The sequence below is a fragment of the Haliotis asinina genome, chromosome 11, assembly GCF_037392515.1.
Source record: "Haliotis asinina isolate JCU_RB_2024 chromosome 11, JCU_Hal_asi_v2, whole genome shotgun sequence".
Taxonomy (NCBI): Eukaryota; Metazoa; Mollusca; class Gastropoda; order Lepetellida; family Haliotidae; genus Haliotis; species Haliotis asinina.
Window position 1 is genome coordinate 48,037,636 of NC_090290.1, and position 16,668 is coordinate 48,054,303.

General features: G+C 43.9%; 1 protein-coding gene across 1 annotated transcript in view; it reads left to right on the forward strand.

The window, feature by feature from the left end:
* Positions 1–16,668, forward strand: part of LOC137256115 (DNA-directed RNA polymerase I subunit RPA2-like) — a 50,681-nt gene that overhangs the window by 25,378 nt on the left and 8,635 nt on the right. The window contains exons 13-21 of the mRNA XM_067793819.1: positions 3,849–3,984; positions 4,843–4,916; positions 6,532–6,738; positions 7,191–7,388; positions 9,464–9,571; positions 10,619–10,795; positions 11,276–11,359; positions 12,132–12,186; positions 15,357–15,453. Of these exons, the coding sequence (XP_067649920.1) occupies positions 3,849–3,984; positions 4,843–4,916; positions 6,532–6,738; positions 7,191–7,388; positions 9,464–9,571; positions 10,619–10,795; positions 11,276–11,359; positions 12,132–12,186; positions 15,357–15,453 (1,136 nt within the window). The remainder of the gene's footprint in view (positions 1–3,848; positions 3,985–4,842; positions 4,917–6,531; positions 6,739–7,190; positions 7,389–9,463; positions 9,572–10,618; positions 10,796–11,275; positions 11,360–12,131; positions 12,187–15,356; positions 15,454–16,668) is intronic.

The window sequence follows — 16,668 nt, forward strand, 5'->3', positions numbered from 1 at the left end:
TCAGCGGCTTGACTTCAGTGAGCGCACCTAGTGCCATGGTGGGCAGGCAGCCTACTGCTGCCCAGCCGCTGGGGGCATCGGCACCCCGTCCTTTCCCTGACCTGTTGAGTAACCCTCCGGTGGGGGGCTTGTCTCAGGTGCCCAGACAACTTAGTTCGGGCTCTGGCAGGGGCGAACCTAGTGTCTCGGCCCTTCTCAGTCCTTCTGTTCCTTCGTGTTCAGTCTCGGTAGCGCCCTCGGCAGGTTCACTTTACGGCGAGAGTTCCCTATCCGAGGAACGTGAGGAGATAGTTATGGAGGAGGAGGGGATTGGGGTCGTTTGGTTCGTCCCTTAGACAGGTTTGGCAGAAAATTGCCGAGGTCTTGCCTCAGGTTTCCATTCCTGTGTCGGAACCCGACCCCTTGGAGTTCGCGGGGAGGCGTTCGCGCCTACTAAGGTCGCCGAGGCGAGGTTGCGCATGCTCCCATCACTGGTCGGCAAGATAGTGAATCCCCTCCTTTCAGGTACCCTGTCGCGCTTTGATCTCCCGGAGATCAGCCGCCGGTATCAGTTGGACAGGGATTCACTGTTCGAACCGCCGGTGGTGGACGAGTGTGTGGGCCGGCAGCTTACGGACGTGCACTCTCATTTTGCGCGGGATAGCATTAGGTGCTGTGCCAGCCAGATAAAGGGGGCCGTCATGGGGTTGTGTCGGCTATGGTTGTCTGTAGCCCGGTACTCCCCCGCTACCCTGCAGGAACTCCGAGCACTGCCCTACAGGTTGGGGTCTTCCCTCTTCCCTTTTGAGGGCCCTCGGGCTCCTGTTATCACACGATACCACACAGCAAGTGATGAACATCCTGTTGAAGCTCGGCTGGATCATCAATCTCAAGAAATCAGACCTGACCCCCACGCAGGATCTGGTGTTCTTGGGGTCACGGTTCAATACGGCAAGGGATTGTTTCCCTGGCCCCAGACTTTATCGTCGAAGTTCAGAGAACTGTACTTCGGTTTCTCCAGTTCCCCAGAGCCAGAGCTCTGGCTTCATTTGCTGGGCACTATGGCGGCTACAGTGGACATGGTCTGGCGTGCGAGGTTGAGGATGCGACCCATTCAACAGGCATTAGCCCACTTGTGGTCCCATTCGGAGAGCTATGAGACTGTTCTCGAAACTCCCACTTGGTTGATTCGTCGCCTGCGGTGGTGGACGGTGGTCAGAAATCTGTCCAGGGGGATCCCCATAGAGACGCCGACACCTTCCCTCAGACGGACGCCTCCCTCACAGGCTGGGGTGGTGTCCTGGGCAAACTATTAGTCTCGGGCCGTTGGGCCGAGGACGAGGTCACCCTACACATCAATGTGTTGGAATTGAGAGCAGTCCGCCGGGTGTTCGAGAGGTTCGTGGAGTCAGTGCGGGGTCAAGTGGTTCCACTAGAGATGGACAACCAGACCGCTATGACGTATATCCTGAAGTTAGGCGGCACAGTGTCTCTGTCCCTCCTTCAGGAGGCGTGGCAGTTTCTACTGTGATGCGACCAGTTCGACATTCGGGTGCTCCCCGTATATCTCCCGGGCATAGACAACGTTCGTGCGGATGCGCTATCGAGATGTATACTAGCCCCACACGAGATATTCGGGATTATACCCCAGTTGTTCGGGTCATTCCAGGTAGATCTGTTTGCCTCTGGGGTGACGAATCAGATTCCTGTGTTTTGCTCAAGGATACCGGATCCGAGAGCGATAGCCAACAACGTCTTTCTGCTCGATGGGACGGACAGGGTGCTGTGGGCGTTCCCACCAGTCCCTCTGATCTCACGAGTCCTCTCGCAGTTGGCCGCACAACTGGCTCTACTACTTGTGCTTCTGGCACCGCTTTGGTCGGCTCAAAGCTGGTTTCTGGTAATTCTCAGGTTTCTGGCTCAGCCTCCTGTAGTATTACCTTTTCGACCAGACTTACTATCCCAGAACGGAGCGCCGCACCCGAATCCCAGGATTCAGTGGTTGGCTTGGCCACTGTCCGAAGTCGCCTCCATGCGAGAGGAATTCCTGCATCAGTTGCAGACACAATTCTGGCTTCGCGGAGGGATTCGACGAACGTTCAATATGAGGATAGATGGGCGCGTTATGCGTGCTGGTGTGTCGACAGGGGGATTCTCGATCCCTTTTCTGCAGATCTAGTATCTGTGTTGGAGTTTCTACAATCTAAACTGGAAGCCGGTCTGGCCACTTCTACAGTTAGAGGTTACTCCATGGCAATCTCTGCCTTCCACATTCCTGTTGACGGTGCATTATTGGAGCAGCGCCCTCTAGTTCAGCGCTTCCTTGCAGGCATGGACAGAATCTGTCTGTCTGTCCGGCGGATTAGTCCCCCGTGGGACTTGCCAGTTGTTCTTGATTGGCTGTCCGGTCCTCTTTTTCACAACCTGTCGGCTCTTTCCATCCAGCTGTTGACATGGAAGACTGCATTTCTTGTGGCGGTAATTTCTGGCAGGCGGGTGGGCGACATACATGCTATGTCCGTCCGCCGACCCTGAATTAATGGTTTTCCACAAAGATAGAGTGAGCATTCGATTGCCAGATAGCACCTTTCACGTAATGGCGCCTATTGAGCTCCCTTCTTTCACACAGCCTTCACCGCCCGGTACCTTTCTTCGACATGCTCACGTCTTAGATGTCCGTAAGACATTAGGAAGAATGATCAATTGTTCTGCTGTTATGGTGGCGGCAAGGCTGGCCTTCCGGTGAACAAGCAGACCATATCTAGGTGGCTTGTCTCTGCCGTTTGTATGGGATACGCCTCAAAAGGTCGTACGCCCCCTGAGGGTTTGGAAGCTCATTCAGTTAGGGCTGTGGCGACGTCTAAGGCATATGCGTCTGCCTTGCCCATTGAGGAGATCTGCTCCGCGGCTATTTGGAGCTGACCGAGCACGTTCATCCGTCATTACCAGTTAGACTGTCAAGTGAGCGTGCTCGGTTTGGCCAGTCAGTTCTCACCAGTGGGCAGGGCACGAGTGCCCTAGCCGATTGAGCTACCCTTGCAATTGATGAACGATCATTTGACTCTGCTGCTGCAACAAGTAGACTGGTGGTGGTGTCTTACTTTATACTTTCCATCTTTTATCCCAGTGGTGGGCTCTATTATGGTGGTGGCATTTTTCGTTACCGGTCTAGACTGTCTGAGTCCTTCCCTAGCACCTTGGCCGGTGCCTGAGAATTGAACTCGATATATCGGTCGCCTGTTCTGGCTCCCGTTTTTTGGAAAAAAAAGGGGTGGGGGGCAATTTTTGATAGGCACCCTACGGCTTTCTTGTAGAATGGTAGGGTGAGACTGTGTACTAGCCTGGCCCTGGTCCGCATCCCAGCCGCAAGGCACAGAAGGTCACGTGACCAGGTAAGTTTGTTTCCTTGTTACTTTCAGTTCGTAATAAAGGTTATCATCTTATGTCAGGTTTATGAGCAGACAGAATGCCTCTCCCTAAGATCAGTCTTTTGGAGTCTGTCTTATGCTTATAAGTACCCCAAGGAGGATCTCTATGAAAAAGAAACGAACAAACCTGTAGAGGTTGCAGATTCTTTGAATAGAGTCCCCCTTGTGTACGGCAACCCACCTCCCCACATTCTGTCTGTATTGCTTACAGAACGGAAGTGTTTTGCTGGAGGCTATAGTCTGAAGAGTTACCTGCTCTTGGCTGTCACGGGGCCAAAGGCCCTGTAGGGGTCGTCTCACAATACAAAAATTATGTTGTTTGTTTTGTACATATTTTTGTTGAAAAAATATAGTTACAACTGTCGCAAGAATTTAAAGAACATATTCAAAGAATCTGCAACCTCTAAAGGTTTGTTCGAGTTTTCCAATGTCTCTCTCCAGTATTCTGGCTTCACCATTGTGGCTGACAAACTCAACTTCTTCCGGTTCCTGTCCCACTTCCGATGTGTCCATCGAGGAGCGTTCTTCACCACTATGAGGTCCACTGGAGTCCGCAAGCTCCGCCCAGAAGCCTGGGGTGAGTTGAATAGCTTGTTGGTAACAGCATCCCCACACTGTCTTGTCATACTGCACTTTCGACACCTGCATACCCTCACCCCTCAATCCTCAGCCCTCAAATCTCAAATTTCAAACCTCAGCCTTTAACCCTCAAGTTTCAAACTTCAAGCATCAACACAAAAACCTCAAAGCTCACACTCTTCGACCTTCACCTCCCATCTCACCTGTGAAATATACAGAACAGCAAAAGAAATGCATTTCTGGCTTTTTGTCAAGTTTTTAAATAAAGGACATAAACATGAACATATATTTTTTGAGATTTCATTTTTTTTAAAAAATTGTACTGCTTTTGTTGTTCAGAATATTTATTGTGTCCCTTGGGATACGCAGTGATATTCACTGTTCAAAATTGTCAACAAGAAATGGAAAGTTCCTGCTTTAAGTGTAATTATTGTATTTTACAATACACTACACTCTCTTAAAACTTCTGTAGACTTATGTTTGTTAGGACCCTGTGCTTGGCTGTCTATGGACTCAGTTACACCTCTAAGTAACCCCCTCTCCATAGAGGTGATTTATGGGATTGGTTGGTCAGGCTCACTGACTTGTTTAATGCAGATATATTTCAATTGCTCAAATCGATTTCATTCGCTTCCTAGTCTGATCCAGACTTGACTTTTTACAAATCCCTGTCATGTTAGGGTTATTTATCAACTCGAACTTTGGAAGAAAGTTTACAAAGTCTGCCATAAGAATATCCATGGATTGGAGTCAGCAAATGGTTATAACTGGATTTGTTTCGCTGATTATTATGATTATAAAACAAGCAGATTGATGTGTTTATGTAGAATCAAATTCAGTGAAATCTTTCTTTCAGGTTTCCTGTGTCCCGTCCACACACCAGATGGTGCACCATGTGGCCTGATGAACCATCTGTCTCATAGCTGTCAGGTTGGTGGCAGAGCTAGGCTCATGTACAGACAGGTGTTGGGCAGGAGATGACTTCATTGTACAGATAAGCGAGGGGCAGAGATGGATTGTTACACAGATGGGTCATTGCCCAATAGTAAACATCAAAATTTTAACAGGCCATGTTTAATGGGCAGTCATTTTGTTAGGAGGGGCGATAACTCTCCTTTTATAATGATATAAGCGACGGTCCAACTTCTCGCTTCCAGTCTGGTTCCCGAGTCAATGTGCGCTGCGACAACTTGCTACACGTAAAGACAGGACCCAGCTTAAGCGTTACCGTGTTTCACCTTAACTGAAAAAAATATTGTTTGCGACGAAAAGCCATTAACTGACGCATATTTTGCTTTGCTTTTTGGTTTAGAAAGGCATCCATTGTTTAATTTTCAAATGCAGTACAAATTGACACGATAGATGGTTACAGGGAAAACGCCACAAAAAAGTCGGTATATTGTCATGGCATTTCCTCTGACAGAACACGAGACAGAGCAAGTCTCAGAAGTCATATCATCTGTGAAGTAATGAAAATTCTTTTTTATATGTTATCAGGTGTTATGCTGTTCCCAACGGTAATTCTTTACCTATTGCCACATTAAAATCTTACAAATACTTCCTATACAACCATCTATTCAATGTAAAAAATCGGGGCTACACCTCCTGCGAACAAGCATCCCCTGGAAGTTCTTTATCGAGAACTTATGATTATTACACATCCCTGACAATTGAAGAAATTCTGTATAGAATGTAACTGTTACTTAGAAACATATATATTACGTTTTGAGCAGCAGTTCCTCACTCATCTGAATCCATTTTGTTTTTAAACTCTTACAGTGTTGTGTATTTTTATGTTTACATATACAAGTGCCATACACCTATTATCCAAGCAATTAGTCGGTTGCATCAGAAACACCAGTCATCATAGCTTGAAATAAAATATTTCCCCCTTGAAAAATATGTCCACCAGTCAGTATTATAAGTCATGTTATATATGTGAATCTATTGGTACATTTCTTACAAAAGTATAACACCACTTAAAGCTCTTAATGTAAATAGTTGTTTCCAGAGATTTCTCTCAACGAACAACATATAATTCTGACAGCCCAAGCGGAGGTGTATGATAGAGATATATTTCATATGTTTCCTGTTTTGATAACATTAAGTTGACAAAATATTTCCCATGACAGACAATTTACTATCTAACTTTAACTAATTTTCATTCAACAGTTCTTAAAGAAAATTTTTGGTTATGTCTGTTTGTTAGGGATCAACACAGAAAAGTGTTTATTATCAAATATATGTTTTAGATGATATAAAATCGAATTTAACCCTACAATTATATGAAGATATGTTTATGCATTTGTATATATTATTACAAATTTAACAGTACAATGCACAATGACTGAATAAAATCATGCATGTGTAATGTAATATCAAAGTACACACGCACCAGCATACAAAGAATCATATGGAATTACAACATTGTACAATGCAGATACAATGTAAAGTGGGAAAAGATATTGACTTTGTTGATATATTTGTGTTAGAATTGAAAATATCTGTAAGGTTGTTAAGAAGGGCTGTAAACTGTTGTTTACAGGTTGTGACAGTGCAGCACAAGAAGACGCACCTCCTGGCTGTGATGGAGGATGCTGGATTGTGTCGGCTAGGAGACAGCCCTCCAGGCAAGGTGAAGGACAGCTACCCTGTCTACCTGGATGGCATCCCGGTTGGCTACATCAGCGACAACCTCGCTAAAAACTTCTGTGATAGACTTCGGGTCATGAAGGTCAAGGCCATTGATAAGGTGAGTTACATGACCTATATGATTGCGTTTATTGCAGTAATTAGGTCGAAGCACTCAAATTGTTTCATCTGTGGGCCTGAGTAACAGGCCTGTGCTTGTTGAGAGGGCTGAATTTGCATATATGGTTGGTTGGTTGGTTGGTTGTTGCTCAACTCTGCAGGAGCAGTAGGGTAGCTTAGTGGGTAGTGCATTTGCTTGTCCCACTGAAGACCTGGGTTCAGTTCCCCACCAGGGTACAATGTAAGAAGCCCATTTCATGTGATGTTGTTGGAATACTGCTAAAAACTGTTTAATCTGACACTCATTCACTCACTCAGCTATATTCCAGCAATATGGCAGCAATATGGCAGCAATCTGTAAATAGTAGGATGACCTGTGTCAACATAGTCAGTGAGTCTGACCTCCTGATCCAGTAAGTTGCGTCTTATGACAATGTGAACTCTTCTTCCTAGGTACCAGCTATCCTGGAGATCTGCCTGGTTCCCAAGACAGAGTTTGCCAGTCAGTATCCAGCAGTCTACCTGTTCATGGGCCCCGCTAGGATGATGCGGCCTGTCCTGAACCTAAGTCTGGGGATGGTGGAAATGATTGGCACGTTCGAGCAGGTTTACCTTGACATCTGTATCACAGAGGAGGAGTTCCACCCTGGGGTGAGTCGAGGCTGGTTTACCTGTGACGAGAGTGTTATAAAGCATTCACTGTATATGTTTACTATCTTGTTTTCTGACGTGTGAAGATCTGGGTTAGAATTGCTCTTCGGCAATCCATGCTTGTCGTAAGAGGAGACTAACGAGATCAGGTGGTCAGGCTTGCTGCCTTGGATGACACATGCCATCCACTGCCTCTGTGATGTAGTGGTGCAATCATTCGATCCACCGCTGCATCATGCATAACCATGTGTAAGACATGGTACTCATTGGTACCACTGCCTGTCTGGCACTCATGCATGTTATCATATGAGTGAAATATCCACTGCTCATGATGTCAGTCACTGGATCGTCTGGTCTGCACTTGATTATTTACAAAGTGCTACAACATTGTTCAAATACTGACATTAAATGACAAACAGCTTATCAGAGGACTTCCTGTGTTCTCAGCAGGTAAAGCAGTAAGAGACCTCAGATATAACCTATGGCTGTATCTCATGTAAGATGAGTATCCTCTGATTAGTTGGTCCTATGATCAGAGTAATCCAAAATTATTACAGTTAGTTACTAGAGAGCTGTATCCCTGAGGGGTCGTCTGAGTTAAAATAATTCTTCAGCAGCCCATGCTTTTTACAAGAGAGGACTAACAGAGTTAGCTGATCAGACCCACTGACTTGCTTGACATGTTATTGTATCCCAGTTGCATAGATCAATGCACATGATATCTGACTGAAGTGTCTGGTCAAAACTTGATTATTTACGTATTATGTACATTATTTATCACCGCCATATAGCTGGAACATTGTTGATACCAGCATGATACAACACCTAACTCGGAGAGTCACCATGTTGTCTACACACGTCTTTATTTGTCATTCTTGCTAATCACTGCAATGTGTGTTTGGTACCCCTGTCATTTCAAAATACAGTTGAACCCCGTTTACTCAAACCCCAAATATCCGGAAACCCCGCCTTCTGGACGATTTTTGTGTGAAACGAAACTTAAGTCCATTAATTGTACTCCCGGACGGCGAATTTTCAAACGATTCCCACACATTTCTATTGAGAAATGATCCAGTTATCTGGACGGAGTTATCTGTGGAACATGTATGTGTATGTGTCACGTCAGTACCGTTTACCGCACAACTATGTGATTTCATTCTTAATCTATCGGAAGGCATTTGTTGTGAATTGATTAATTAGCCATCTAAACACTAGGGGCGCTTGTCACTCGGGTTGATCATTAGGATTTGTCGTGTGTGAGAACATCTCATCAGTAGCGAAAACACATGTTAAGTAGGATTAAGGTAAACTACACTATAATTGTACTGTATATAACACTTATAAATCGACCCCTGCTGTCTGTTGTGATGCAAGTTAAGAATAGCCTGCCTCATGATCTAAGTCATGTGATCCCGTCCGGAAGTTTACTTTCTGCAGACAGCATAAGTTTCAAGCGATGTCATATGTTTTTAGGGCATTTAATATTAAAAAAAGAATATGCTATTGGCACAATAGAAACTTTTTGTAATCGATTTACGTTTTTCGTCCAACTTACCACCTGAAGCTCCACATGCTACACGATTACGTCCGAGACAACCTGACAAATTGTAACCTGCGTTCCGCCTTCCATCTATTATTGGTACACTTATATGTTAATGATGATTCACTGTTATTACTTTTGGCTGTTGATTGATTGATATACGTACATGAAAAATGTTTGCTTTCACTTAATTTTCACGTTTTGTTTGTTTCATCCACTTAACCGGATGTCTGACTGTCCGGACGATTTTCGACTGAAACTAAAACGTCCAGATAAACAGGGTTCGACTGTAGTCAGGTCTCATTAATTTGACCTCTGTTTATCAGACAGTTGACTTTATCCAGCGCTTTGGTTGGTAACGAGTTGAACAAATGTAACTGTGCTCATTTGTTTAGTCAACATCCTCGTTAGTCCGACAGTTTGCTGTGCAATGAACAATGTCAGATTAACGAGACTTGACTGTGTTTCAACCTAAATTTCACATTGGTGTGAGAGTTGATGAACAATGTGAGTAACGATGATAACTGTTTTTAAGGTGACCACACATCAGGAAATTGCCCCCACCAACATACTCAGCTTCCTGGCCAACATGACTCCATTCTCCGACTTCAACCAGAGTCCCAGGAACATGTACCAGTGTCAGGTGAGTCTGGGAGACATGTACCAGTGTCAGGTGAGTCTGGGAGACATGTACCAGTGTCAGGTGAGTCTGGGAGACATGTACCAGTGTCAGGTGACTCAGGGAACATGTATCAGTGTCAGGTGAGTCAGGGGAACATGTACCAGTGTCAGGTGAGTCTGGGAGACATGTACCAGTGTCAGGTGAGTCAGGGGAACATGTACCAGTATCAGGTGAGTCAGGAACATGTACCAGTATCAGGTGAGTCAGGGGAACATGTACCAGTATCAGGTGAGTCAGGGAACATGTACCAGTGTCAGGTGAGTCAGGGGAACATGTACCAGTGTCAGGTGAGTCTGGGAGACATGTACCAGTGTCAGGTGAGTCAGGGGAACATGTACCAGTATCAGGTGAGTCAGGAACATGTACCAGTATCAGGTGAGTCAGGGGAACATGTACCAGTATCAGGTGAGTCAGGGGAACATGTACCAGTGTCAGGTGAGTCTGGGAGACATGTACCAGTGTCAGGTGAGTCTGGGAGACATGTACCAGTGTCAGGTGAGTCAGGGGAACATGTACCAGTATCAGGTGAGTCTGGGGGACATTTAGTGTTCTGACCTTCAGTCTTCTCTGGGACTGATATATAATATTGCCTCGATAAATTCTGTGACCTCTGAAGAACAATAACAAGGGAAAACAAGCTGTATTCTCAAATGACAATACAATGAGCAACTTTGGCTGCTGTTTGAAGATGCATGTTTGTATATATACTGTACATGAACACAAAGGTCTAGGAATGTCTGTAGGATAGCCTAGTGGTTGCTGCATCTGCTCGTCACACTGAAGACATGGGTTTGATTCCCCACTTGGTTACAATGTGTGATGCCCATTTTTGTGAAATTGCTAAGATAGTGTTAAAAACAGCAAAAAACTAAAACCCTCACTCACTCCTAGTGTATGTGCGATAACTGTTTTTATGACAGTGAGATACAACCGTCAGATACAAATGAGACACAACTGAGATGCAACTGTGGAATAAACTGTAATGTAAAATGTTGTATCATGTTCTAGATGGCCAAGCAGACACTAGGAACACCCTGCCACAACATCGCCCACCGCAGTGACAACAAGCTCTACCGACTGCTGACACCACAGTCTCCGCTCGTCAGACCTAAATACTACTCAGATCTTGGGATAGATATCTACCCTCCTGGCACCAATGCTGTGATAGCTGTCATATCCTACACTGTGAGTAGTGACACCTGTCATATCCTACACTGTGAGTAGTGACACCTGTCATACCCTATAAAGTGAGTTGTGACACCTCTCATATCCTACACAGTGAGTCCCAACATATGTCATATCCTACACATTGAATCGCGACACCTGTCATGTAACCTACACAGTGAGTAGTGACTTCTGTCATATCCTACACAGTGAGTAGCGACATCTGTCACTTGCATATTAGAAATTTCCTTCAGTCTGGAAGATAAATGCAGTCGTGACTTGAAATGACCTTTAAGTGCTCATTATGTGCTAATATAATGCCACAGACAAATTCAACTTAGTGACAAAAATATCATAATGCACACAAGTGTTTAAAAGTTGTTTGTATTTGATTATGAGAAACCATGATCAATATTGCTTGGTTTTTTACTCACTTTGGTCAGTCTTCGATTATTTCAATTAATCTGACCACCACTAGTATTCTCCACCTTTTGCTTTCAGGGCTATGATATGGAAGACGCTATGATTGTCAACAAGTCATCAGCAGAGAGAGGACTGGCCCATGGATGTATATACAGGTCTCAGGTAACTGTAATCTCGGAAAATACTGAATTGTGATAGGTCAATGAGAAGTTTCAAATCGCATTAACAACCTCTGATAGCTGATGTGACTGGTGCTTCTCCATGTGAGCTAATATTTCTTGGAAAGAACAGGGGTGGAAATAATTCATTGCCTGATGTCTCAGTCCAGTGTTTTTTTTTTTTTCTGTTGGGCAAGGAAATTTGTATGTACGGTGTACTGGTATCCAGTGCAGTGGGTCCAATGTTAATTATGTTGTTTGTTTAAACACTCATCAACAAAAACTATCGGTATAGTGGAAAAAATATCAGGGCAAGTGATTTATGCCACTGTACCGGTGTACAGTAGCAATTTTAAAGGTATTTTCAAACCTGAAGAACCTGCATAAAGTCTTCAGCAAGTCTTTATTAAACCAGAAATAGTTTTTTATTGATAGACATTTCGATGTAGGTGCTTATACTGTTGGCAATCAAGTGACCTATCAAGCCAATGAGAAAAAGTCACTGAAATGTCGCATCCATTATAATGAAAAAAGTTGTCTACTTGTAAAAAATGGTTCTTGTCCATCATACAGACTTCTGATTGCCACTCTAAGAAACATGTCTATAGTTGTTTGCGGTTCAGACTTGAGCGTGGCAATATTCACTGATATCCTGGAGGATCTGACGAAATATTTGTCAGTCAAGTAGTGAAATAGTTTTTCAAAGCAACATCAGCCTCATTAAACTTCATGACACCTTAAAACGTGGAAGTACAGCTTGTTTCTTTCTTTTTCAGTTTATTTCTCTTCAGACAGAAACTGCATTCAAGACGAAGTATTCCTGCATTCTTAGTAAGCTGATGTTAAATGTTTAGATGAAATTTATGTAAATTCAAACAGTTGAAACAGATACATCTGGAACACAAACCCTGCCCACTTTAGCTTTCAAGCTATACACAGGCATCCCTCATGCACAGGCATCTGTCACACACAGGTATCTGCCATGCATCTGTCATACACAGGTATCCGCCATGCATCTGTCATACACAGGCATCTGTCATACACAGGTATCCACCATGCATCTGTTATACACAGGCATCTGTCACACACAGGTATCTGCCATGCATCTGTCATTCACAGGCATCTTTCATACACAGGTATCTGCCATGCATCTGTCATACACAGGCATCTGTCATACACAGGCATCTGCCCCGCATCTGTCACACACAGGTATCTGCCATGCATCTGTCATACACAGGCATCTGTCATAGACAGGTATTTGCCATGCATCTGTCATACACAGGCATCTGTCACACACAGGTATCTGCCATGCATATGTCACACACAGGCATCTGTCATACACATGCATCTGTCACACACAGGTATCTGCCATGCATCTGTCATATACAGGCATCTGTCACACACATGCATCTGTCATACACAGGCATCTGTCATACACAGGTATCCGCCATGCATCTGTCATACACAGGCATCTGTTATACACAGACATCTGTCATACACAGGTATCTGTCATACACAGGTATTTACCATGCATCTGTCATACACATGCATCTGTCACACACAGGTATCTGCCATGCATCTGTCATACACAGGCATCTGTCACACACAGGTATCTGCCAGGCATCTGTCATGTGCAGGCATCTGTCATGCACAGGTATCTGCCATGCATTTGTCACACACAGGCATCTGTCAGACAGGTGTCTGCCATGCATCTGTCATACACAGGCATCTGTTATACACAGGCATCTGTCACACACAGGTATCTGCCATGCATCTGCCATACACAGGCATCTGTGATGCACAGGCATCTGTCATGCACAGGTATCTGCCATGCATCTGTCATACACAGGCATTTGTCACACACAGGCATTTGCTATACACAGGCATCTGGCATACACAGGCATCTGCCATACATCGGCATCTGTCATGCGCAGACATTTGTCATGCACAGGTATCTGCCATGCATCTGTCATAGACAGGCATTTGTCACACACAGGCACAAACATCATGCACAGGCATCAGCCATACACCGGCATTTGTCACACAGAGGCATCTGTCATGCACAGGCATCAGCCATACAGAGGCATCTGCCATCCATTTGTTGCACACAGGCATCACTCATGCACAGACTTTAGTCATGCACAGGCATCTTTATACACCGGCATTTGTCACACACAATCATCTGTCATACACAGGCATCTGCCAGGCATCTGTCAAACACAGGCATTTGTCACTCAAAGGCATCAGTCATACACAGGCATCTGCCATACACAGGCATCTGCCATACACAGGCATTTGTCATGCACAGGCATCTGCCATGCATAGACATTTGTCATGTACAGGCATCTGTCATACACAGGCATCTGTCATACACCAGCATTTGTCACACACAGTCATCTGTCACACACAGGCATCTGGCATACACCGGGCATTTGCCATTCACAGGCATCTGTCATACACAGGTATCTGTCATGCACAGGCATCTGTCATACACCAGCATTTGTCACACACAGTCATCTGTCATACACCGCAATCTGTCATACACTGGCATTTGCCATTCACAGGCATCTGTCATACACAGGTATCTGTCATGCATCTGTCATGCACAGACATTTGTCACACAACAGGCAAACTGTAGCGAAAGATGGGTTGCATAGCATAGAGAAAATGACCAGTCTTTCTGCATGCAAGCGAACCGAGCAAAGGTTGGCAGCGAACTGTCCTCGCTTCGGTTCGAAAAGTATTGTTCATGTCAAAACAAAATATCACCACCATCAACGGTATGCACCCATTTCTTCACTGGGTTGTGCTCTCAGATTTCCTACCCCAAGTTGAACAATTACTCACTTGACATACTTTTTATTCAACATTTCAAGCACAACTCATGATATATCAGACCGTTCTTCGCCTCCATTCCCCTTTCCAGCTTCCGGTTCAATGGAGTGAAGGAACAGGAGGGTATTATTCTATATGGAATACTTTCAGTTACCTCCCCTGCTTCATTCGCTCACTACGTCAGAAGTGTTTTTTATGTAGAATTAATGTTACGAAAATTCTAACAATGGAGACAACAAATAAGACATTAATACATTCCAATAGGTTCATGATAAAAGTAGGCAATATATGTTATTTCTTTTTAATTTCTGCTTATTCTTGTTCTGTCAGTTCATTTGAAAGCTGGCAGCTGTAATGGAGGCAAAGAACAATCTGAATACCAATCTGAATGGCGCTTAAAATGTTGACTAAAACATATTTCACGTGAGTAATTATTAAACATCGGGTAGGAAATCTGAGAGCACAACCAGGTGAGGAAATGGGAGTGTACCTTTGATGGTGGCGATATTTTATTTTGACATGAAAAATATTTTTCGAATCGAAGCGATGGAAGTATGTTGCCAACCTTTGCTCACTTCGCTCATATATATGAAGACTTGTCATACTCTCAATGTTGCGCAGCCCCATTTGCGCTACAGTTTGCCTGTGGTCACACACAGGCATCTGTCATGCATATGCATGTGACCAGTCACCACATCTAACACAGCCCTTTCAATTTATTGTATGGGTCACTGGCGTAGCCAAGTGGTTGAAGAATTCGCTTGTCACGCCGAAGGCAGGGGTTTGATTCCCCTCATGGGTACAATGTGAAGGCCATTTCTGGTGTCCGCTGCTGTGATATTGCAGGAATATTGCTAAAAGCAGCGTAAAACTAAACATTCACTTAGTACTTTGGACGTTTTTCAACCTCCATTTTAAACGCGTCTACACATCTTATTAAGCATCTTTAAGTCAAAGTCTGGAGATGTCCCAGTCTGAATAAATTTATTGTCCTGTCCACCAATGGGTTTGGTTTGGTTTGGTTTGGGTTTAAGTGACATCCGTGTTTGGTCTGATAGTAACAGGAGCTGTGCTTGTGGCTTTTCTCATAGTGGTAAATGACTTTGTCCCTACACAGCTGTGCAAACAAAGCAGGAAGTGAGTGTCATTATCATTCCTGTTGTCAGGTTACATACCCAGTAAGTCAAGCCAGAAATGGAATCTTGACTCAGACGGTCTGCCCCCTGTCGGTGCCTACCTGGAGGAAGGGGACGCCCTGTACAGGTAGGACATTGAACATGCAGTAGTTTGAAATTTAGCGCAAAGCGAGGGCTATTGTATTAGGCTCTGTCCATACATACAAATTGGAATATCATAAGAACCCATGACGAGATTCTTTTCATATTTGGTACCTAGGTTCATCACAGTACAATAAAGGTCATAGTCAGGTGTGGTGACCTTGACCTTCATTTCAAGGTCACAAGTTGACTTAAACATTTTACTGTTGTCAATAAGATATCTCAAGAACCATTCACTGAACTTTCTTCATATTCAACACTAGGCTTTATCTAGGGAAGGCATAGAGCTTAGTTGATTTTGGTGACCTTCACATAATTTTCAAGGTCATGGTTACACTCTCAAGATTTCAGCAGATTAAACTGCATTTTGAGATTGTCAGCAAGATATCTCAAGAAGGTTTCACTGGATTGTCTTTTCAGACTTTCAAGACTTCCCTTGAATGTTTTCAATAGGCAATTTCTTTATTACAACTTTTACATATTTTATGCACTAAGACAGTCATGTCAAGGTCAAAGTGTGTGTTGAAAATATTTGCCTGTTTGAACAACTACAGAGCAAGATATCGAAAGAGGGAGACTGGTCATGTTTTCGTTGACATTTAACTACATCTGATATCATGACCTTCACTTTCATACCTTTTTAAGTTTGATTTGATAATCTGTGGCAGGGGATTATGTCATGTTAGTGGCAATGCATGTGAACTCTTGCAAGAATAATTTACATAAGTTTAGTTTCTGTGGAATTGCTTTCAGTACTTATCTACCAACTGGAAAATTATCTCAGCTACACACAAATAATTTTCATTCAGTTTTCTGATAATTATTAATATAACTGCAACTATTTAAACACGAGATGTTAGACATACCGATCAGGTTTAACATGGCTGTCTGTGAGATAGATTGAAATGTAGTAGTATTTATGGTGCTGCTTCAAGTGACAATTGATAACTAATCAACGGTTACACGTAGCTGAAGATAATTTCCAGGGTGTTTGCTAAATTTCAAAACAAAATGACTTCTACTTATTTATGATAATTATCCTTGCAAGATTAAGTGACATGCAAGTCTATGTAAATTTAACTAATGATGACTCACTTATGGTTAACTACTGAATACTACTGGGAAAACGGACATACAGAAATGGGAAGAACACAAACCATCTGTTTGCGGGCACGGTGAGTGAGCTGGCCAAAGCGCCAGG